At 42.9% G+C, this 24483-nt stretch overlaps 1 protein-coding gene across 1 annotated transcript in view; it reads right to left on the bottom strand.

Annotated features, from left to right (window-relative positions):
- Positions 1-24483, bottom strand: part of SUN2 (Sad1 and UNC84 domain containing 2) — a 150709-nt gene that overhangs the window by 85092 nt on the left and 41134 nt on the right. The window contains exons 3-10 of the mRNA XM_086963381.1: positions 20986-21155; positions 13140-13277; positions 12955-13050; positions 10972-11065; positions 10372-10436; positions 9423-9562; positions 6589-6828; positions 3616-3693 (exon numbers count right to left, since the gene is read on the bottom strand). Coding sequence (XP_086819507.1) covers positions 3616-3693; positions 6589-6828; positions 9423-9562; positions 10372-10436; positions 10972-11065; positions 12955-13050; positions 13140-13277; positions 20986-21155 — 1021 coding nt within the window. The remainder of the gene's footprint in view (positions 1-3615; positions 3694-6588; positions 6829-9422; positions 9563-10371; positions 10437-10971; positions 11066-12954; positions 13051-13139; positions 13278-20985; positions 21156-24483) is intronic.

Genomic DNA, 24483 nt, shown 5'->3' on the forward strand with positions numbered 1-24483 from the left:
GGAAAGTCTGTAGGACTGCAGGATGTGCACATGGAAGTATGTGTCCTGCAGGTCGAAGGTAACCATCCATTTGCTTGGATCCAGGGCAGACAGAACTTGGGTCAGTGTAAGTATTTTGAATCAGTCTCTCTGCAGGAAGGGATTCCGGGGCTGAAGGTCTAAAATAGGATGAAAGACTCAATCTTTCTTCAGAACAAGGAAATAGCAGGAGTAACAACATGTCCTTACTTCCAGGGCTGGAATTTTTTTGATGGCCCCTTAGGCCAGTAGAACCTGCACCTCTTCCAGAAAGATGGATAGGACCCCTCAAAAAGCAGCTCTCACTAGGGAGAAAGTTGAGGTGGGTTGAATAGGAGTTGCAGAGAATAGATAGTGCTGCTGGACAATCTGGAGAACCAACTTGTCAGATATAATTGCCTGCCACCCTAGAAGAAAGTGTCTGATGATGCCTCCTGCAGGGTGGGTGTGCACTTAATAAGGGTAAACTAAAACGGTTTGGAGGCTGGCAATTCAGGGGGCAGAACTGGGTGAAGTGGTGCCCCTGGTCCCTGCACAATGTCTACTTGAGCCCCATCTGATGACACAAAAGGACTAGGGTGACTGCTGTGCTGATAGTGAGGCCTGGCAGAGTCTATAGGCAAGCCTTCTTCAGTAGTCTTGGCAGGATTAGGCTGCCGAAGAAACTGTCAGGCAAAGATTGAAAGGCCCAAGGAATGCACTTTGGCTCTGCTTTCTTCAAAGCGTTCTTTAAAATCCTTTTCATCAAAGAGGAGAGACCCATTATTTGGCACATCCATTACAAATGCCTGCATGTCCCCAGAAAAGTCAGTGGATTGTGTCCATTTGTGGCGGTCGAGCACCACAATAGTGTCCACTGCCTGCCCCAAGCATTCAGTGTCTAGGTCGGCCCTAATGACACTAAGCTGCATCTGGTCTTATAAGGTTTGAGCCAAAGAGGCTCGAAACTCGCCTGGGACGGCTTGCAAGATCTCGCTGACCAAGTCCAAAATGGCGTGTAAATAACAACCGAAAAGGCAAGCTGCACTGACTGACCTAAATGTCAAAGTGGCATAAGAGAAAATGCACTCCTAAGTTCTTTGCGAATTCCTGACTGGACAGGTCAGGGGGAACACATCAGGGATGACTTTGATGGTGGAAGCTTGGACCACCACACTCTGAGGAATCGAATGCTGCATAAGAAAGTCTGGGACGCCTGGCACCAGTCAGTGGCACCTGGCCACCTTTCTGTTGACTGGTGGGCAAGAGCAAGACTTTGCCAGATTACACATAAGGGTCTCAGTCAGGCCCTCTATAAAAGGAAGCAAGGACTCCGATGAGGCTGGCCTAGGAAGCAAAACCTCAGTGAGGACATCTGTTTTTATTTCAACTGAAGACAGCCGTAGGTTCAGGACCTCAGCAGCAGATCTAATCACCACAGCAAATGATGCACTCTCCTTCGTAGGAGGTCCAAGAGGCAAAACCTACCCTGTTTGAGGGGTGGTATCCAGCCCACTGCTCCCCTGCAAGTCCATGTAGATATCAACATAGTGTGGGTGTAAATCATCATCATCATCGTCACTATCAGGTTGCTCAGAGTCACGCCCAACAGGAGATGAAGTTTCTGAGGAAGGCCTTGTTGAAGAGGAAGCATTTTGTCTGAATCAGAGGGGTGGGAGCTGAGTGAGCTGGATTGGAGTCAAGGCGCAAACTTGCAAGGGTCAAAGCAGATTCTGCTTCCGGTTGGACACCGAAGACAGCAAAGGCTCAATCTCTGAGACTCGGGATACTGGGATTGGCGCTGGTGAAGAAGGAACAGGCACAGATTATGGAGCTGGGATGTAAGTTGGCACTGGAGTAATTGTGAAGGGGCACAGACAGTAGCAGACACCTGACTGGAGGCTGCTGAAGATCCTTGGGGCTAAAGTGCACCAGAGGGAGCTGGACGAGTACCAAAAATATGCAGCACAGCCTCCTTAAAGACCTCGAACTGCTGCAGCATTGCACATGGCACAGAATATTTGGGGAAATGGAATTAGTTGAGGGATTGGCTCCACGATTGGGGATCAGGAGTGAGTTTGTCTGGAACCTTGACAGCCTCCCTACTTCTCATTGGACTGAGAGCAGCAGGATGTTGTTGAGTCCCACTTCAACTTCTTTTTAGATTGTAATTTGGACTTACAGGGTGACCGCAAATGCGAACAGGACCTGTGTGGTAGCAGCTCAAGAGAGGGAACAAGTCTGTGTGCTCGACTTGGGAGCAGGAGTGGGATTTATACAAGGTCCATGACTTCTTTTGGTGTTTTCTCCAAAATCCTGGATGGCTTTCAGGTGCATTTGGGCACATTCTTGGAACAACTTTAACTCATGCCCCAAGTCCAAACATCAGAAACCCAGCTTGTGCGGGTTCGTAACCAACATCTGCTTCCCGACAATCAAGGCACAGCTAGAACTCTGTGGTCTTCAGATACTGGGAAAGAATTTTGGAAGCAATTTGTCAATCGAAGGAAAGAGAGCAGAGCTCCAGGCCTGCATTCAAAGACACTGAAAGCAAAGACTCGCTACCATCTATACTTCACAACCTGTGAGGAGGATTCCATCTCACTTGAGGCTCTTCAGTAACCGTTTGCACGGTCAGAACCCTTGTTTTACCTGTTTTTAGCGGTCTGTTGTCAAAGTCATATTGTGGACAGTACCAACACTTAAGTGAGCTTTGGGTCAACCCATGGCATTTCAATGGTTGCTCTCTGGTCATTCTCATCTGCTTGCTTGCTTATTATTTGGGTTTCCTTTCTCTTCTTTGTTTGTCCAACTCCTGGAGCACAGAATCTTCACCATACATTTGAATTGATGACCTGTATCCTTCCACTGCTTACAGTCAGGGAATTACTTTTGCTTGTTCGTTCAGCACTCCATGAAGTGCATGCATTTTCTTGCTTTCTCCACCCTGTGTGCCGTTTCCTAGCATACACTCCGCTGCTCAACCTAACAACCCTTCTCCAGTTGCTTCCCAGCTACACTGCTTTTTTTGTTGTTGTTTATTTACAAGCTATTACAAGATACGTGTCCGCCATCATGGAACCATAAATGAAAAATAAAATAAATAGCTGTGGCATGATGACGGATATTCATGCATGCAGGTGAACACATTCCTTTATATACGTCATCACAGTTTGGTCACTTTAGCGGCATGAAGAATATGTATGCATGCATGATGATGTATGCATGTGTATTCATCATTGCACTTTTTGCCAATGTTGTTTTGCATCAGCAAATATGCAATTTCATTCTTTTTGCAGATGTGGAACAGCATTGCCAAGAAACATTGGTAAAGCTCAAAGGTCAGGTAGTGCCACTGAAGTAGACTTATTGGCTTTGTTAATGATGTGAATTAATCAGATATTCATTTTATAAACAAAGAACAACTGGTTCACTATTCAAACTTTTCATCTCGGATATCTCAAAAGGTGCAGTACTGACAGAGGTCACTCTGCATGTGATCTCGGTCTGTACTGGGTTCACTTGTGCCATCATCCAAGAGGCCACTGTCACAACATCTCCCTGAAACATTGTTGTTCTACACACACAATCAAAGGGCTTCTCTGTGACCGAGCTTACCGTCGAGAGCTGGCCGATCTGCTTTAGGACACCCTTCAGGTCACGCTGCTGCTCCTCACGGAGTGCGGTCAGCTCCCCCTGAGGGAATAAAAAGAGTGAAGCATGAGCCAGGCAATCATGAAGGAAACTAACAAGATTGGATAGAGCAAACAGAACCATCAAGTACAAAAAAACAAAAACACAAAAAACATACACCTGTGGGTGCTCAATGAAAAAACAAATTTGCTGTTCAGAAAACGTAAAGGGAAGTTCACGAAATAAACTTATTACAGAAATCTGTACACAAAGCCTGGAAAGTTCAGTAAACACACACCTGTGATGTTCTGGAAACAAATTTCTGACAGGATCGTTAACATTTGTCAAACGTTTCCAGGAAGGTTGGTAATCAACTGTCTGGCACCTTCAGTAAACAAACAGCTGACAAATCAACTGGGTTCAGTAAAGAAGAAGTACTCTTAAAACAATACCTAGAATCTTCAGAGAACACATTTTGGTGAAGTACAGTCAACTAACCTGGGAAGTAGAGTTAAAAGTCTGAGAAATTCAATTAACAAAAACCAGGGAAGTTTACTAATAGGGATGACGCATGTAGCAATCCATCTTTATAAATATTTGAGGGTAATGCTCTTACCTTATAGACATTTCAGATATTAACTTATTTTACTAGTATATTTTCAACATTAAGAGCACAGAGTCTGTTAAACCTGATAGCTTTCTCTGAATACTTACTGTGACAAATCCTCAATAGAGTGCATTACATTTGTTATACAAATCAATAGAAGTCATTAAAAATTAGCCCCCGGATTCATCAATGTCCCGATTTGCGAGTCCTTAATAGCGATTATTAAGGAATCGCTATTAATGACTCGCAAAACGGGATTCATGTAGGAATCGCAATATTATTTGCGATTCCTACAGCTTCCTTATTTGCGATTAGCAAATTGCTAATCGCAAATAAGGAATGACTCCCCATTCATTCCTATGGGCTTAATGGTGTTTGGAAGTGGAACAGAGCCAGAGGCCGCCAAATCCCTGCCAGGGGCTGCCACGCAAATATGTATCCGCCCTCAAAGGATTATTATATTAAGGATATATATCGGCGTGGTGGACCCTGGGGTTTGGTGGCCTTGTGCAGGTGCACAGCTTGCACATGCCTAAGACCGCCCCTGGTAGCAAGGGGTGAGGCAGCGGCTGCTGCACCGATCAGGCAGGAAGATCTGCCAGTCTCCTAGCTGGGTGAGGAAACACCACCTCAGGAAATTATATGGAGGTAGATTTGTCACATTTTACTCAAGTGAACAAACTCTTCTCTGTGTTTTTGTTAAGAACAGTACGCAAAATCTTATTGTTTCTCCCCTCTCAACATCGACCGCAAGTGGTCCAGTCACTTAGTTTGAGTGGTCTTGATCACTGCAATGAGTTATGTTAGGGGATGCTGACTATCTGAAACAGATGAGTGATTTAGACGGCTGCTGACTAGCTTGCTCTGTTCAGTCTTCTCTCTTCTTCAGCAACGCTGGATAAATTGCATTGGCTTTCTGTTTCCAAGAGGACAGAGTTTAAGGCTTTGTGTATGTACGCAGAGCTTTACATCAGTCCGGTCCTCTATTTTTACTATCAAGATTCCGTCATAACAGACCTTCCCATCTGCTACGCTCTGCCAATGCTAACTTGCGTTTTCAAGTGAAGAGATGCCAACTTGGCAGCTGTTCTTCCTTGGTGTAGGGTGCACAGTTGTGGAATTCTCTGCCTATACAATCAAGTCACATTGATGACCTCCTCACCTTTAGGAAATCCCTTAAAACCTCGGTTTATACACTTCAATAAATTCTGCTATTGTTTTTTTTGTCTTGTAGTTTCCCCACTCAGATAATCTATTTCTTATTTACCTGTCTAAGCACCAGGACACCCTTGAGTAACAGTAGTGCTCTACACGTGGAAATAATAATGGTTATAATAAGAACACCCTTGTTTGGGCCCAGTGGCTTCTGCTAGGCCCATAGCTCTCTGAAAGGGGTTCAGACAGTCAGCAGACAAATTCTAGGGACGGTCATAAAAGAATTGTCCAGAATGATCAGCAGCCGCCTTTAGCAAAAACTAAAAAACACACAGGATATACAGCAGACAAATGCTTAAGAGACTTAGTAAACAAGTGAGTTAAAAATTAAATCGACAACTACTGGAGATGTTTACTAAACAAATTGGCCACATTTTCTGGATTTGGAAAGAACCATTAGAGATCTTCTGTAAATAAATGTCCCAGATGTTTATTCACAAATCGCTCTGGATGTTCATCAAACAAATACGCCAGATGTTCAGTTAGAAGCCAATGTTGATGCTCAGAACAAATGTCTGGGTAGTCAGTCAGTAAATGGTGGTGAAAAGCAGTGGACAAAGGTCACCATGAAACTGAAGAAACAAATGTCCAAGAATTTTAGTTCGCTAGAATTTGAGTGTTGTCTTTTTAGAAAACTTTGTAACAAAACCTCATAAATTTAATCAGACAGAGCCGGGAATGCAAAAAATGGAATACTCAACAAAGAAACACAACTGCAATGGGAATAGGAGAAATCAACTAAAGAAAATCCAGGAGATGTGATTTAGTACACAGTATTTTGTAAACAACACCTGGGTATTTCCGAACTAGAAACCAGGGATTTGGGTAGCTCTCAAGAAAGCACCATGGAGTATGCAAAACAGCAGACAAGGATTCCGCAAACAGATATACAGGGATCCAGGAAATGTCATACACCGACACCTAAGAATATTGAATGCAGGCAACCAGGGAATCATGAAAACAAGTGCCAGAGAATTCCACTGACAAGTGGGGATTAAGAAAACTGATGTCTGGGACAGAAAAGACATGTAATATTTAGACTTTTGAAATTAACAAGTAACACTCAGTTTTTAAATTGGTCAGTGCCTGGCACATGACTGATTTTCCCCGGCAGGGCTAAAAGATCACAGTCATACCTGCAGGTGGACAGAACCAGCTCCACTGAGGTCCTGCCTCAGCTCTGCCTCTTTTCTGTTCATCATCTGCTCCAGAAGTACCACAGCTTCCGCATGTGTTAAACCTGCCCGGCCCGCGACAGCATCTAACGACTGAGCTCTATTTGCCTGGCCAGCAGACTCCTCCCGCCGCCAGGAAGCAGAGTCAGCTGTCAATGATTGGAAGCGGCTCTCTAGGTTCTCCAGTCGTGACATCAGGTGCTGCAGGTGGGGGAGCAACAGGGGAAGGAGTAAAGGAGAAGATATAAAGCAATAAGTCACCTGCATATAGTAAGTGGTACTTCTCAAAGAGTATATTTTGTCCACTCGCACCATCTAGTTTAATGTGGAAGAAGTGTATAGTTTTATGGGATCCATCACAGGTCAACCTCATCCTTCCCAACAAAACAGTCAGACCCATTTTCCACTGTCAGAACTATCACAGATTTAGACCGTGAAGATTAGAGTTGCCTACAAACTACCTACCACCACTGTCATGACACCAAACACCAACATTTTAAAACTATGCTGTCTCTTCTCATTCTGTAACCAGCAATTTTCCTTCTCCAATGCTTTCTTCCTTCATCACTTCTCTCATGTTGTTCTCTTTCCCTCTAAGTTTGCCTTCTACCTCTCTTCAGCCTCCTTCTAATGTAGTCTACTCCAGCAGTCATGCTTTCCCTTCTCAACTTCTTTAAACCCTTTCTGAAAGTGTAAGTATCCCAACTCTTATCTGATCAATGGAAAAAAGAGATTCAAGAAGAACTACTGAAAGAGATTTTGGCTCTTCCAAAATGTTGGTTTTCTGGAGTACAGATTTTGATTGGACAGACGTTGCGTGTTTCTGCTGGAAAAAGAGTACTTTTATTGCACTTTTTGCCTTGTGGAGAAGATTATGATCAGCACAGTAGGACGGAGTTGGTTATGGAGACAAGCCAATGACTGATCTATTAAGAAACATTACAACATATGCAGTAGGCCTGATGTAAAATGGTTCCATCTAAACCCGGACGGCACTCTTTTACTCTTCCTCTGATAGCTCACTGCTTTTTGATTTGTTTCATTGTAGATCCTTCGTTCCAATGAGAATGCGATCATCATTTGGTGATTAGGTTAAAAATCGGTAAGAACAACTCAGGCTGAGCTTCTCAGGTTGGAATGCTCGTGAGTTTGATAGTCATGGTTTTAAAATCAGATATTTCTCTTTTTCTTTCCACAGTTGTTTTGGTCCTGAAGAGAACCCCAGAAATCAATGGGTTCAAAACGTGTAGACCTGTTTGTTGCATACCAAACAATTGTATTTTCCAAACATGATAGTCTAGTTGTGCATTCCTAAACAGTTTTTGATTTAAACAACTATATTGTGATTTTGTGTGATGCACAACTAAGTTAGATTTAAAACTTTTCCTTGTTTGGGGATTGATCCTTGGTGTATGAATGTGAAGGACAAGAATTATTTGGAATACCAAGGAGGTGTAAGACGTGTGTATGTGTGATGAAAGGTGTTGATGAATGAGGAATGTGGTATGATTGATTAAGTATGAATGCAAATGGTGTGACCAGCCAAAGTGTGGGTTGGTCATTGTGTGATCTGGTGAAATTCTTCTTTAAATCTCTTTCTATTCTGAAGTATTTGTTGTGGGTTTTTTATATAAAGATTTGTATTGTGTAAAAAGAAAAACAGTGAACTAAAATATGGTTCAAATAATAGACACTATTGAATAGTAACGGTGTAGATTGACTTGTAGCTATTGCACCGGTTCAATTGTTTTAGAAAGGGCTGCATATTGTTTGGCAACTGTAATTTTGAGTATATTTGTAAATTTATGACTCCATGCCAATAGTGGCCTTGTTGGAAAGTTCATGAGGAAGATAGTAGCCCTAAGTTCGTTATGGTGACAGGCCAATGATAAAAACTATAGGCTTGATTGGTTCAACTGGATAGGTTATGTCGCAGGCCCTAGGTCTAAGCATATTGCTATGAAAATTTACAACAAACACGGTAGGCATGACTTATTTATTGTGAAAAGCATTTTCTAAAGCCAATACACCTTTAAGGGTGGATTCTCACTACACTGTGTTAATGCCTGTAGATAGGAATTTTGTTACAAGGAATCTCAAAGGTTACTGTAGTAAGCAAGGTTTTTGGTACTGGCTACTTCCTTCGATAAACCCTGGGGGTAGAAGATATACACTGTGATAATTTTTGCAAGACCCTTTCGGGAGTCTGACAGGTGTAATTGTATGACATTGATGCTGTATAAACTGTTGCATTGAAAGACTGACGCAAGTGCGACGTTTGCTAAGCAGCCACCTTGGAATGGTATTGTAGAGTGTATATTTGTTTTTGCCCCTCTTCGATCACAAGCACATTGCTTCAAAATGTGGCATCCATGTTGGAACCTTAAAACTATACACTATGTACAATACCACTGTAAGTTGGATGCCCACTGTCAGGTTTAATTTCGTTTTGTATTTTATGCACATACCTGCCATGTTGAGTTGTGAAATGTTTTCTTTTCTTCTACTTTTGTGATTTCAATTTTTCTTACATATTCTTATCAAGTGTATTTGGCTATGTTACCCCTGCTGGGTAAGTGGGTAAAGGCAAGAATAAGTCAGTGGGTGGAGGAATGGATGTAGGAGTATAAGGATGAGTGACAGAGTGCATGTATGATAATTTGAGTGGCTGAAGAAGCACTTTCAGTTATAACCCAGACTGAACCATTACCAGTGCTTGTTTCAATTCCAAACCACAAAGTGTCCTCATCTTGCACTCTCCTTCTTGGCCTAGGCCTCGCCATCTGGACACTTACCTGGTATAGCAGTGATGCATTTCCATCCTCTTTAGTCTGTGTACTGACAAAGATTGGAGGCATCACTGGTGGAGAGACAGGCGCTTGTGCCGCAGAAGGCCGGAGGGCCCCCAACACTAAGGGAAAGAATTGCCAGGCCCCTAGAGTCAAGAGAAAATAAACATGTAAAGTGACTTGGCACCAAAATAGTTTGTTAACACCAGCCTAAATAGCCCACCAGCTAAGCATAAAACGTTCCCTGCAACATTAGCTTAGAACAGCAACCATCAGCATAGTGAAAACATCCATGTCACCCTAATTAAACCCAGACATTTTGTTTCTCATACAACAAGAGTCTCTTCAGTCGCAGCAAAATACCGCCTTTCAGCATGACCCAACATCATCTCTTTCTAACTCAGCCACAAACTTGCATTTCTGGCCTGGGGAAAATCTGCCTTTGCCACATGAACAAAAAAAGCCTTGTAAAGTTAGCTAAAATATCTCTTCCACCTCAGCCAAAAACAACCTTTGTCACCTGATTCATTAACAGCTCTTTCCACCGGACACAAAAGTAATTATTTTTCATCAGCCATACACAGCCTTTGACATCTCAGCCAAAAACACCTCTTTCCACATCAGACAGAAACAACCACTTCTACTAGAGAAGAGAAAATAAAACACTTAGACTCGAGCCAAGAACAACCCTTCCTACCACAGCCCAAAACAACCCCTTCCAAATAAGCCCCAAAACAACCCCTTCGACCTATTCCCAAAACAACCCCTCCAGCATCAGCCCACAGCAACCTCTTCCACCTCAGCCCAAGACAACCTCTTCTGCTCTGGCTAAAAGAACCCCTATATTCTCATGCATATTAGGAGAGGATGCTGAGGAACTGAGATGCACTTGCACAAGGACACACAGAGGATGGGCAAGTGGCATGAAATGGATGGGGAAGTGATGCAGTCTCACCGAATGCAGCGGCGGCCAAGAGCAGGAGAAGCAGGAGCAGCAGGACTGCCTTCTTGAGGCCGGAGCTGTTGCAGAGACAAAAAATGCACATTAGCTAAATTGCAAATACCAGGTTTCCAGCACAACAGGGTCTAACCATCATGGGCACAGTACGACATCTCGCTTCGAGAAAGGAAACCATGCATTTCTACCTCAAGACATTTTTCTTCTTTAGACATCCCTCCCCAACACGGGTTGAGCAGCAAGACACTCCAGTGGCGCTGTGGCACTCCTCACTACTAGAGGGAAAAGCAGATCCTCTCTCCCACTGCAGCAGGAGCTGTAAAACCCACTTAAAGAAGCTACTCAAAATGTCAGCATCAGATAGACAGGGGACAGTCCCCAGTGAGGTGCTGCAAGACCCTCAACAGTTGAAGTTGTATTTCTCCCCACTAGGGGCAGAATACGATGCACCCTCCAGAGCAGGAGGGCATATGAATTCCTCCTCTGCTGTTCCACCAGCTGATCCCTTGTTTCTTTAGCTAAACTACCACCCCCCCCCCCCCCCCCCCCCCACTAGCTGTCCCTCACCCACTAAGATTCTCAAACTCCAGCACTCACCGAGTTAGGACGAAAACATCGAGAAGGGAGGCGGATGTGGTTAGTCTGTACCAGGCGGTCCCAACCCACCAGTACAGGAGCCCAAAAGCTTGACCTGTGACAAGAATGAAAACAGAAACAAATGACTGGGAAGATTACTACAAAATGCCAGAGGGAGGAGTCTAGACAAGCACAGAAGCAACAGCCCTCTAACCAAAGATAGTTCACTATAGGACCTGAGAAAAGGCTCTGGACACTGAATGTCATTGCTGCAACAATGTTTGCTCCCTGCAGGATCTCAACCAATGCAGAGACTGCCATCAGACGCTTTTCCTGCCCAAGTGCGTATTCTCTCCTAAGCCTCTGCAGATGCAGCAATGTGATTGGCCACTGGGTGTGTCTTCAACACCAGTGTGTACCTGCATCAGTGTCACACCGGCTGCAGAGGCAGGGAGGCCTTAAGCCACTCTAGATTCCCCAGACAGAATTCAATGTTTGATTGTTTTTGCTCAGCGCCATATGGTAGGTTGGGCCTATGATTAAACAGAGGCACCCACCTTACTTTTTATGTCTCAGGCTCATACGAATTCAATTGCAGTAGAAGTCTACATTTTACTACATTCCTCTTGACTGTTGTAGGGCATTAGTATAAGTGAACAACCTGCCCAGAGCTTCATTGTAGAGCGCAGCCCTGTGCCTCTCTCCGAACAGTCATTCCTTTTTGAGCCCAGCTGTTAAAATGTGTTTTGTTCCCCTCAAAAAGTAGCCAAGTTGTCGGAAAGTAGGTTGGGTGCCTTTCAGAACTGGGAAATGTATCGCTCATTTCACATCCTAGGCAAATCATTGTAATTAAAAAAATGTAGACCGCATAAAACCAAAAGCCATCAAAGCGCTACAATGCATGGCATTTACAACTTTAGTGCGACACACTCAAAGAAACAAACCTACACTGTGCCTGGTGGAATCCTTGTGCCGGTGAAGTCTCTCTGTTCTTCAATGCCTGGACCAGCCAAGTTCTGGTGGTCGGTGGGACAAGAGGAAAGCTAGATCCCAAGGAGTCCATCGGTCTCTCTCTTTTCACTGGCTGAATGAGAAAACTGATCTACCTCATCTGTGCCGATAAACACCGGGCCCCCGTTTTCGTAGTGTGTATATGCAATGGAACCGTGAAATGCCTAATCACAACCAACCCAGGGGCGCTTTTGAGCCATTTTAATTTGACAATTCTGTGGCACGATGCAAGCATAGAGTGTGGCACAAAGCACAATCCTTCTGCCCAACCTCATAGAGATATAAATACTAGTATGTTCTGCACTTGTGTGTATAGTATTGGGGTATTATATATATATATATATATATCTCATTAGTATGTATTCAAATGCGCAGAAGGTTATATGATTTTTATTATTATTGCTGACAGTGGGGAGGGGGCATGACTCCCAAGCGGTGAAGCCGTGAGTCGGTTGTGATGCCCTGCACCTCCCCTCCCTCACCGGCTGTGACAAAAAGCATACTGCTCTCTATGCATCTCCACAGATAGTTTACGCTATGCGGTGCTTCCATGAAGGTTTGCTATGTGTACTAAACATAGGTATTTGAGCAGATCCAGAGCCCTCTCTCAATGCACAGGCCCAAAGCGCGAGAAGAGAAGATCAACATTATCATGGCTACCCAGTGGCACCCTTGCTCTGGTAAGAACATGGGAATGTCAGATTAACACATATCCGATTCGAACTTCCACAGAACATGTTTTATTGGGCCCCATTTATTTTACTAGTATCGCATAAACCTGCACATCTACAACCATGCAGCTGGCAAACCAATTTTGTCAGAAAGGAGGAGCAAAACGCAAGGCGCATTAAATATAACAGACTATGAAGTCTTGTTTACAGTGCTGGGCATGTTCATAGCAGCTTTGATAAAAAGACCATCTGCATAGGGCACCGCTTGAGGCAGGATGCCTTGCCTCAATGAGCCATGGAGCCAGCTTGCCTTCCTTCTCACCTGGGGAGGTCACCACTTGCCAGAGCAGCGAGCCAGCTTTAGAGACGGCTCCGGTGAATCCAGACCCAGAAGTGCTGGTCTGTGAGATGGCTTGTCCTGCAAGAGAGTTCACAGGACAAGAGGGAACATCAGCATTCTCTGCCAAATCCAACTACCTCCCACACACACAATCAAGGCTTCCTTACCTGTATAGTCCTCCTCCGAGGAGTAACCAGAAGATGACCCATAGGTGTCATACGAGACTTTGGCGTCCGCAAGCCCATTCGTGGTGCCAACACCGTAAGAACCCCCAGTGGCCCTCCGCTGCCTTGCCAGGTCTTTTTCTGTTAGCGGAGGAATGAAAAACATAACCAACATCAAAGACTGCCACAGCCAGTTCTGTACCTGATATGAGATTATGCAAGGGAAACATATCCGAGTTGCTCGAAATAGCGTAACTAAAGTGTTCTGCAGCTATTGCACATATTTTTCTTAACATTTTACAGAGCACGATGATCCAAAGCAAGTTTTTAGGTGTTGCCTACGCAGCGCTGTCTCTTCGAGACATGTTGTATTCAGATATGGACTTGAAGCTCAGCCCATTTTCCAATCGCCCACTGTCCTTTGTACGTGGTGGCTTTTCATTGGTCAATAGGCTTAGTTGTTCTTAGTTCTTCCTTAGTACCACCTTTTCTTTTCTGGTAACCTCCCATGAGAACACACCTTTATATGTGTTGTTACTCAGTAGCCTTTAATTACAGCCTCTGATAATTATTTTCTCAAATAGCTGGTCCTTCCTGCTGTTGCTGGCAGGACACACTCTCCCTCAATGCTTTCTTTTAATTTTTCCAGTGCTGCACGACTAGGCAAGCATAATGGCGGCATGGCTTTTATTTTCTTATTTGTTAGCCGAATGTGGCCACATGACTTTCTTTTTTAATTATTATTTTTTTTTAACATGGCCTCACTGGCCCTTTAGATTTAACATCTTAAGCTAAAAGCGCAGGAGCCACGATTGCTTTAAAAATAAACAAATAGAAAAAAAATTGTCTTTTTTTCTATTTGTTTACTTTTGAAGCTATCGCAACACCAAAAAGGTATCGCATTTGCGAAAGTTTAAGCTACTGACATTACCTTTTATTTATGTGTTTACAAAACCTGCAAGCGGTGTTTATGCAAAGCTTTCAGGTTTTGTCAAAATAAATAAAAGGCATTATCATTTACAATGCCAATAGCTCAAACTCTCAAAAATGCGAGACCCATTGCATTGCAAATGCTTGTTTTTCATTGCAAGTGAACAATCCAATACCAAATTTTTATGTTTTAGCTTCCTGGCACGAGAGTACAATGTGCCATCGCTCCTAGTCCAAGTAAACCAGAGGGACCTGCTATAATTGCAGTTCCACTTTCAATTACTGGAAGACAAAACCTGAAATATTTCTTCCACCTCAAAGAGGTTATGCAATTGTTTCTTGTTGCAATCCCCCTGCTCAGCACTAGCAGACAGAGAACAATAGTCCCATTATAGCTGCAGATAGTTCCACTAATCAAGACAAACCAGAGAACATAATCTATCCTCACAGCAGGCGGCGTGGCTAGACCTTTTACTACTGCAGTTCCATGTGTCAACAAAAGTGGTCAGAGCTTACTATTTCTGCTCACTGCAAAACTAGCATTGCAACCTTTACAGCAGAAAGACATTTTGGTGCCAAATACATTAGCGGGCATGGGCGCAAGGTGCTTTTCTAGCAATGACATAATAAATGCACAGATAACATTTTTGTTGTAGCAGGAACATCTCTAACAATTGATGATGCACAAAGGAGTTATTTTTTTCTAAAAAATACGGGACTTGGAGACTCAAAAGCAGTGCCTTTTGGGCGTAGAGACCCAGCAGGTAGGACAAGCATGGAGGAAGAGTCTAGTGGGAGTAGCGGAAGGACTTGGCATGGCACATGGGAGCAGTAGTATGAGACGGAATGGGGAGCTACTGCCAGAACTACCACTCTGGAACTAGGGAACCTGACCTTGGGTAATGCAACCGGTGCTCATGTATAACGCTCCAAAGCCCATCGGCTTTATAAAAGTGCAACAAAAACTAAAGTTGGTTCAGTGGGAGGACGCATGGGCACAGTGTAACTAACCTGTGTCTGCAGGGGAGAGTGAGTGAACTGGATAGGAGGAGGGATAGGAACCTGTGTTGCTCCTGCTGGCCGAGGCAGTTTAAGGAACCAGGGGCGAAACGCGGAAAACATTTCAGAAAATGGGGCAGAGCAAGGGCTTGGGATGGAAAAATAGAAGTGAAAGTACCCTATACCACAGTGCCTACTTGCTTCTAAGAAGTTTTAATACTCTCCAATTAAAAGCACTGAACCTCTGCTAAGATGTCAAAGTAGTGTTTTAAATTCCCTTACATGTGCAAATGTATATTTGCACACAGATTGGAAATGTGCATCTATTACCACACTCTGCAATTTTTTTTATGACTTAGCATTTTGGTGGCAATAGATTTTTTCTGCAATATTTGCTGAAATCTGTCATAAGAAAATTGCAGAATGTGGTAATTGATGCACAACTACAATGTGAGTGCAAACATCCATTTGCACATGGATCGGAATTTAAAACACAACTTTGATTCAGGTTCTAACTAAAGCATGTAGGTTAGGCAGGAATAGGTTATGTCAAAAGAAATCTGTCTAGTTCTGTATCGCCCTTAGTATGGCCTCACAGTCCCGCAGGGTTTGAGTATGGTACATTGTATTGTATTGTAGTTGTATTTATACAGTGCTTCAAATTCTTAATGAGGCCAAAGCAAATTTACGGAGGGGTCACACGCTACACCGTATTGTGCCGTAGATCAAAGTGCGTTTGTCCTGTGGCCTATATAGGGAGTTTTATGATGTCATAAGTCAGGGCCAGAGTTATGCACTTAATAAAGTTTGTTACTATTCATCTATGTGAATTTGAAGAGAAAATTAGGGAGATAGGTTTCTTAAACATTAGATTCTAAATAATGGGCAGAATTATGTGAGTGCAGTCTGGCCTATGTCTGATTTTATTTGATGTGTGGATAAGGGTGAAACTTCTGAAACTGTCATAAACAAGCATGTAGCTGCACTTACCGGGGATGCAAGAGAGAAATGTGAGACTAGAAGTGGCCAAACAAACAATTAACAGCCATTTATGGCCTGGAGTTTGTACAAATAATTTGAAACAGAATATGCGGCTAAAAAAGGGCAACAAGACGATGGGAGCTACCCCTGGGTTAGGCAATCTCAGGGATTCAGGCAGTTATGAGGCCAAGGGTGCATGTAATTAACCACAAAATTGACTCTTTGATTAAGGCAACAATTATTTGGGATCAGGCAAAAAAACTGATTTTGGAGAGCTGTGGCATTAATTACAATCACAGTTGAAATGTGATGACATAATATACACATTTTACTTGCAATTTCTGTTGAAATAGTGACTGATGTTACGAACTGGTTCAAAGTATCAAAATAAAATAAAACTAAGCAATGTTTTTGAGAAATATGCAATTTTGGCCTCTTGAAGATTTGGAGAGTGCTCTACAAATGATAATACAATTTATCACAGGCTCTCTGTAATATATTCTGACAGAACATTGCATTTTCAGTCTTTTGTTGCAGCTGAAGTTTAAGTGTGTCGATAGGTGTGGTGGGAAGTGGTAGCTGGGCCTTTCATTTTTGTTGATCTCTCCCCAGGCACTTTAAGTAGTCTTTCATGGCCTTTATTACAAGTTGCACAGTACTGGCAGGGTGCAACCTGCACACCAGTAGTGAGCAGTACTGTGCAATTACAAGTTAAATTACTGACTGACCCAGATTTACCAGGTAGTATCCTTCATGTTATTACCTTTTCCATGGAGGTTAATGCCCACATCTACCACCTGTTCTGACTAGGGGGTACAAGTGTGCATGGGCCTGTGGTCAAAGTGTGCAGGGACTGTTGTAAGGAGGGTGGAGGGACATGGTGAGGAGTGTTAAGGAAGGAGTGGAGAATGTTGGCTGGCATTGGGAAGAGCATGGGTTGCCCCTCCCGTGCCTTGTCTGAAGTTTAAGTGCTGTGGCAACAGATGATGGACAGAATGCTGAATAAATCCCACATTCTCCCCCAGTCATGAGATCTGGGTTAAATCCATTTTTTTTGCCCACTACGCCTCCCCAGTTTGGACCCAGCCATATGCAAATCAGTCTTGACCCTGCTCCTTATGGGAACAATCCAGCCCGAATTGCCAAGCCGGAGCAAATGTATGAATTATTCAGCATTCTGTCCATCATTTGTTTGTGTAGCAATTTTCGCCCTAAGTGGGATGGATAAGCTCAGACATGCGTCCCTTGCTCACTGTACCACTAGAATCAAGCTAACCTGGCTGATATGTTGTAATACCCTGAAACAGGTCCCAGGATGCTTGTTTTTGGTCCAGGGAGGAGCTGGCTTGGCAGTTCGGGCTGGACTGTTTCAATGATTTTCATATGGCTGGGACTAAACTCGGCTGGAATGGTGCGCAAAATAACAATGGATTCAACCAAGATCTCTTGACTGGGGCGAATGCATGATTTATTCAGCATTCTGTGCATCATTTGTTTGTGTATCACTTGTCTGAAGTTTAAAGCAGGAGTCATGGAAGGGATCCGGGCTACAATTCTAGTTGATAAAATTAGGTTAATTGTTCGAAGACACAATAAATCAAGGTACACACACAGGGGACCTCTTATAATTGTTCAGAATAGAATTTCACCCTGGAATTCCTCTCTGTTCAGTTTCCAGTCAGGCCCCATGTTGTTTTTTATGGTCACCTTGGAAGTAGGAAGATTATGCAGAGCGAGCATGAAGCACAATAAGCAATACAAAATAAATAAAGCTTCCTCTAACTATAAATGGCTTTTGTATGACCTCAGGGGTTGAAGTGTGCGCGATCTATTTGCATTCCAAATCTTATTTATTTCATGTTAACAGTTCCTATTCTTTTAATTCAAGAAGCATTTGCAATGCAATAGGTCTCAAATTAGTTACATTTAGAGCTTTTGGCTTTTCAAATGTGAATTTTTGTTGTTTTTTTTGTCTTAGAATATCCTTGCAGTAGCATAGCTACAAAATCAATAAATAATTTTTTTAAGTTTTGCGGTCACTGTTTGTTTTTCTATTTATTTACATTTGTAGCATTAGCTTAAGATGTTTAAAAGTAAAGCGCGGCGTTCTGTGATTGCTACAAAAGTAAATAAATGGAAAAGAAATGTATCGTCCGACCGCCTTTGTTTTTCTATTTATTAATGTTTGTAGCAATGGCAGCACACCATGCTTTAGATGTTTAAAGCTAAGGTGCAGCATGCCACCATTGCCACAAAAGTCATTAGATGAAAAAAAGGTTGTACGGCTGAGGTTTTTTTTCCCTCCTATTTATTTACTTATGAAGCAATCGCGGCACGCTGCGCTTTAGCTTAATAAGTTTAAAAGTAAAGCGCGGCATGCTGTGATTGCTATGAAAGTAAATAAAGGGAAAAGAAATGCGGAGTTCGCCCGCCTTTTGTAGCAATGGCGGCACGCCGCGCTTTAGATGTTTAAAGCTAAAGTGCGGCGTGCCGACATTGCCACAAAAGTCAATAAATACACCAAATAAAGTTGCGCTTCCCCTTAGGTTTTTTTAATGTATTTACTTTTGTAGAAAAACTGTTGAGTGAGCTGGGCTCAACAAAACAAACCACAGGCGACCAAGTGGCACGATAATGCAACAGAAACAAGACTGTGCTGTCATTGCTAACATTTAAGCGTGGAGTGAGGGAACTGCGGTTGGGGTAGTGTGTAGCTATTCTACCTGCAACACCAGCAGACCAAAAGTCCTTACCAAAATAGTGAAAATAAATTGTAAATAAAACATCCCCAGCAGGATTATATGTAATAGGGCCGCCGTTATGAAAGGTTGCAACAGTAGAAAGGGAGGGACTCAGGAGGGACTACTGAACAATTATGAATGAAAGAAAAGCATTTACAAAAGACAGTCAAAGGAGCCAATTGAAAACATGGGCGGGCAATGGGCGAAGTTTAAATCCCATATCCTGAACACAGAATGTCCTAAAGAGATAGTGCAAGCGCTTCCTAGGCGAAACCTAAAAACAAATGTTATAATGGAGACCTTCAGGTTCCTCTGGCAGAAAGGGATTGGAGGGGCTCTCATATGCTGTTGAGCCAAGTGAGAAGCTGACAACAATACGGGAAATAAGCCTTCTCGCCAGGATGCTTGCCTATCCAAAAGAAACGTATACATGTTCAATTGGTTAATCAGCAAATCTAAAGCTTGCTTGAGCCAGTTAATTGTTGGAGTCATTTGAGGGTTCATGGTAACTAACATTTATTCTTTTTGAAAGGTAATCTAAGGATGTTCTTCTAAAGGAAACTTATAAAAAGAGGTTTGTACTAGGTATTGTATAATTGGGTATTACCAAAAATATATATTTTTAAAACACACTTGTTTTATCTTAAACACTAAATCTCTTTGCACACTTTGACCAGCCTGGCAATACAATTTTTAAACAATTACTTTTCATAATCCTTTCATTTGCAGGCTTTGTCCTTGTAGCACTATAAATGTGATATAAGGTGTGAGCCAGAACTTCGTGGAACCTTCAGATAATGTGCTCGGAATGGTACTAAAGGACGTCGGTGCTGATAGGACCCCACACAGGATAAGAGACAGGGGCCATGCCCAAGCACTTTAGAGTCAGTGCAGATTACCAAAATTAGAGCACAATTTTCTGATGAGGAACAAAGATGGACGAAGCAGCACAGTCAAGGGTCATTCACGATCATGAAGGTCTGAATCACACCTTCTTCTTATGGGTCTCTTATCCATACCTGTATGTAATATTGAATTATTCCACCTCGGTGTGCACCAGAGTGAGATGCATGCTTTTATCATACTATCACTGTCGGGACCAGCACTGATTGTTCATTAAGTGAACCTGGTTCCCGGAAGGTGTCTAATCTTCACACACATCCTGTATGTATGATCGAATAGGGTCAAAACGTTGTCGACAAGTAAAACAAACAAACTGAATAGCATCCGGTGTTAAATTTGATTGAAGACATATATTCAGGGCTTTAAGTGGGCTGGGTCATGTCGGTGCTGACCACCGGCAGTTCTAAAAAAAGCAGGTGCTGAGACGGATCCCTATCGGGTTCTCCATTTCTGCCCTCACCCTCAGGATTTAAAAAAAAGTCTTAGCTCTGCAGCAGTGCCACCCTTCAAAGCCGTTGATGTAACTTCAAAGAGACTCGCTATAGGTCTTTCGCAGTCTCATCATTTCAGAACTGAAACATTTTTAATATTCCATACAACGAAGCCACTGTTGCTTATTTACCTTAAGCAACTAACAGCCGCTGGCAAAGCCAATAGTCCTTTCTTGTTGTAGGTGTAATGTTACTTGTTGTATTATATATCTGGATGCAATACAGTAGCAGCAAATTACCAGTTGGGTGGCATACCATGCTAATCACAGATTTTTGGCTTATGTGTTTTAAGCCAAGCCCTAATTACATTGGCCACGCCCATTCGAGAGACGCCCCAGTTTTTTTCATCCCACTCAAAGCCCTGTATATATTGCTCTTGTTTTAATTAAGTAGTTTTGTGATGCTTGTAAACAAACCATTTCAATCTTAATAATCTCCCTTTCTTGAGGTTTTTTCTTTCTTCACTTGGGACACTTTGCATGCATTTTTTTAATTCTCTGTTTTGATAAAATTACTGTTTCTTTTTATTATTCTTTATTGTACTCAATATTAAATCGTTTTGCAGAAGAGAATGAGTGTGTTGGTCATATTACAAGAATAAGCATTTACTGCACATAATGACTTCACTATATATCAGTTTATGTGTAATAGTTGGATCCACAGAACCACTGTCATGTAGAATAATGTTCCATGATGAAGGTACAGAAAGGGGCTTGGTCATTAGTCTTTCTACCTTGTCTAGTTAGCGAACGGCTCTGGTGTGGGCGCGCGCAAATTACATGTACGGAATTGCCATGCACCCACCCCAGTAGGTTTCCTTCTCCAGAGGATCCTCAAGGAGGGAGTTGTAGTCGGCGCTGGTAATTCCATCGCTTACATATGTGGTTTCGTGGTAGTAGGAGGTTGACTGGTGGGTGTCAGGGGGCGCTGTCAGTGAGGAGCGCTTCACGCTACCAGACTTCTTCCGAAAGGTCCTATAGAGGAGAAAAAGAAAACCAACACTCTTCAATGACTACAAAGTTATCTAAGGAGAAATTCTGTCACAACTAGTATCAGCACAATAACTGCTCAGAAGTCCTACTTAGTTTTTCCCCGGCGCAAGGCTAATATTCCATTTAGTCTCCAGCACTGCCTCTGGTGTCATAACAATGCCATTGGCTGTTCTGTCTCGGGCCTCATCAATTATTTTCCCTGGCTGGAAGACATTCACACATTTACCTTTCACTCAAGAATCCCAGCGTTCCTTCTGAATCTACACCCAGTCTATCCAAAACATTTTGTATTGTGACAAGTTATTTTGTACTCACAGCTTTGGAATATGATCGCCCAAAGCACTGAAACATTTCTCTAAGATCTCCACTCTACATTCCCTGTTTTCATGCCTGCTGTTTCTAAGTACTCCCTCGTATCATTCCTCTCAGATGCTTTATTTAGACCCCCTGAGGAACTGTCACGGAGCTATCATTTGACCCCTTTGCCTCATTTAGATTAGCATTGAAATAGTTTTGCTGTATTTCCTCCTTCTCCAAAGTATAAGGATTTAGGTCAATGTAAACAAATGTCTGAGCACACGCAATCCGATATCAGTATGAATAAGAGTCATCCAGTAGTCCTTATGCTTTCATTGGATAATAGTTCTTCCGCCAACCAACCAACACGTGTTTCGTCTTTGGGTAAGTCACCCTACGACTTCTTCAGGGTTCTTTTGGGTAGTTTTCTCTCTTCACAGCAGTTAAAATCCCCATCTATCGGGTGTATACTAAGTTCCAGTATTAAGTTGTGTGAATCAAATTGAATCTTGCCACCCATGTACGGGAGACGAAAAAACGCAGCAACAACTTAAAAAAAAAAGCAGCTTTCATAAAGGATTGATATGCAATAGTTAGCCCCAAAATATCATTGGAATGATTTATGTGGAATATTCAAAAATGCTTGGTGCAATTTAAGCATCTCTCCAGTAGGCCCATATTTTCATCCACTTTCTTGGCTAACTTGGTGTTTCATACACAGATTTGTCAGCGGTCAAACAGCAGTCTATTCCTGTGCCTCCTACAAAAGATTCCACAACATAACCTTATAGAAAAAACCTGGATATAGCCAACACGGGGTATTCTGAGGGATATACAAGAAACAGGGAGTAATATTTTGATCAGAGCAGCTCTACTCATAAGAGACTGGAGGTAGCTTGCGTCAATGAAGTCTTGGACCATAATTGTCGCCTAATTAAGCTTTAGAAACCAGGCCTTATCCCTTGTTATTTACGTTCCTATTACCCTTCTTGACTCACATTAAGACAGAGATGTGCTGGAAGGTCTATGGTGAAAGGGACTGCAACAGATTACTACGAAACCCTAAATGGAGACCTGAGATTCATGACAAACAATATAAAGTCATTCAGATAAAGCAATGTCCGGTCTTCACTGCCATCACTAAACCACATCTAAACATAAGTTGGTACCTTGTAATCGGAGGATTGCTGTGTCCCCTTCAACACCTGCAATACTTATGACATTGCTCTGGGGAATCTTACTCAAACCTCAGTCATATTAACCAGTGAATAAAGCCAAACTTTGTAGTACCCTGTAGAAGACCCATAGCTGAAAGTGGTTGGGCGCAGCCAACCGCCAACTAAGGTGCCTGAGTCCCTGCCATCCATCTACAATTCTGACATCCATGCCCAACCTACATTAGAGGAGGAGGTGTCCGACATGGCTGCAGTCAACCCTTAGTTTAGAGTTGCCAATTGCGTTGGGGGCTGAGAAAATAAATGGGTGACCATGTCTCAGTTCCGTGATGACAGGTCTGCTGCCGAGCTTGAGGCCAAACTTGTGCCACTGAGTTGGCTGGGCTGTTTTTTTCCATGTTGAGCAATGACTGCTAACACGATTGCAGGCGGAAGGAGCCGCCCTGTAGTGGAGGTGGTTGATGCGCTGACACCAGCCCTCGGAGAAGAATATAAAGGGCGGCAATCTTGCCCACTGTGCATCTTACCCAGGGCAGGTGCTCTGGAGGATGCGGTTACACAAGAGCTGTGTGCAGTGCACTTATCTGTTAGAGCAAAGGCTCTATGCAAGGGCAGCTATGTATGTGCAGGCGAGTTGCAAGAGAGTAAACTACATCATAATGTGGGACCAAGACTCCCCCAGCCTACACTGGCACACTGTAGCCCTCAGAAATTAATTTAACACATATCTGGATTACTGCTCCGTGGATTGTGTCAGAGATTGGCTGGCAGAAATAGCGTTTCACAGGACTGAGTGAGAGGGAGTGCCTCTCTAGGGCCTTGCAACTTAGACTTCCCGAGGGCTAACTGACCTCCCTAGGAGCAGTTTTTGACCACTCCTGGCATGTTCACCCTGGTGGGTGTAGATTGATGGAGCCTTCTCAAGTTGCACCAGCTCCAGAAATGGAAGGTTAGGGAAATCTCCCATCTCCCACCAAAAAAAAAAAGTACATGGTGCTTACACATTCCGCCAAGAGTAAATTTAAAACCAGTCATAGAATATGGATAAGTTGACCAAAAGCAGCGAAAGCTTAACTTGTATCTAAAAAAGAGCTCGAAATTGATAGAGAGGGCTGATTCTATGCGAGAAGAAGCTGCAGAGAGCAAAGAGATATCCTATTGGAAGAGAAAAGTACTCTTAAAGCTATTGATAGATTTTGTACTTAGGCCATGACTACTTCCAGGTGCAATGCCCAGGCCCCTTATTGCTAATTGTTTTAACTACAGAGACAGGGTCCTTCAAATTACAAGTGAGAAGGGGCAGATGGATTATCAGGGGATCATATCCCCCCCCCCCAATTATACTTATGCAGTATAAGCTGCGAGGCCAGACTTTCTGGAGATTAAGAAAGAGCTATGCTCAATCAATATTAAATTTGCCATGATGCACCCTGCAAACTAGAATTCCATCACAAACTAAAATACTTTGCTTGGTGCATCACAAAGAGGCTGCCATGTATATCAAAACTCATGTAGCTGAGAAAAAGGAAGAGGATTAGACGGTTTCACAAGCAACCGTACAAGAAAACACTGACAGCGAAGCAAATACTATTGACTGAGTAATTAATGGGCTGGTACCTATGATGTGTTGCCAAGGGGGAATAGAATATATACTGTTGATAGGTTTCTATCATGTAATATTTTATGCCTATTATAGTAGGTGACTCACAATAGCTAAAACTGGTAGTGAGGGTTGGTGGGATACTTGACCTGCATGGCTATTCCATCCTATTAGAGGAGTATTGGTTATTAGGGAGATAATATAGTAGTACTTGGTGAGCTCAGGGTGGTTGGTGATA

The sequence above is a fragment of the Lissotriton vulgaris genome, chromosome 1_1, assembly GCF_964263255.1.
Source record: "Lissotriton vulgaris chromosome 1_1, aLisVul1.2, whole genome shotgun sequence".
NCBI lineage: Eukaryota > Metazoa > Chordata > Amphibia > Caudata > Salamandridae > Lissotriton > Lissotriton vulgaris.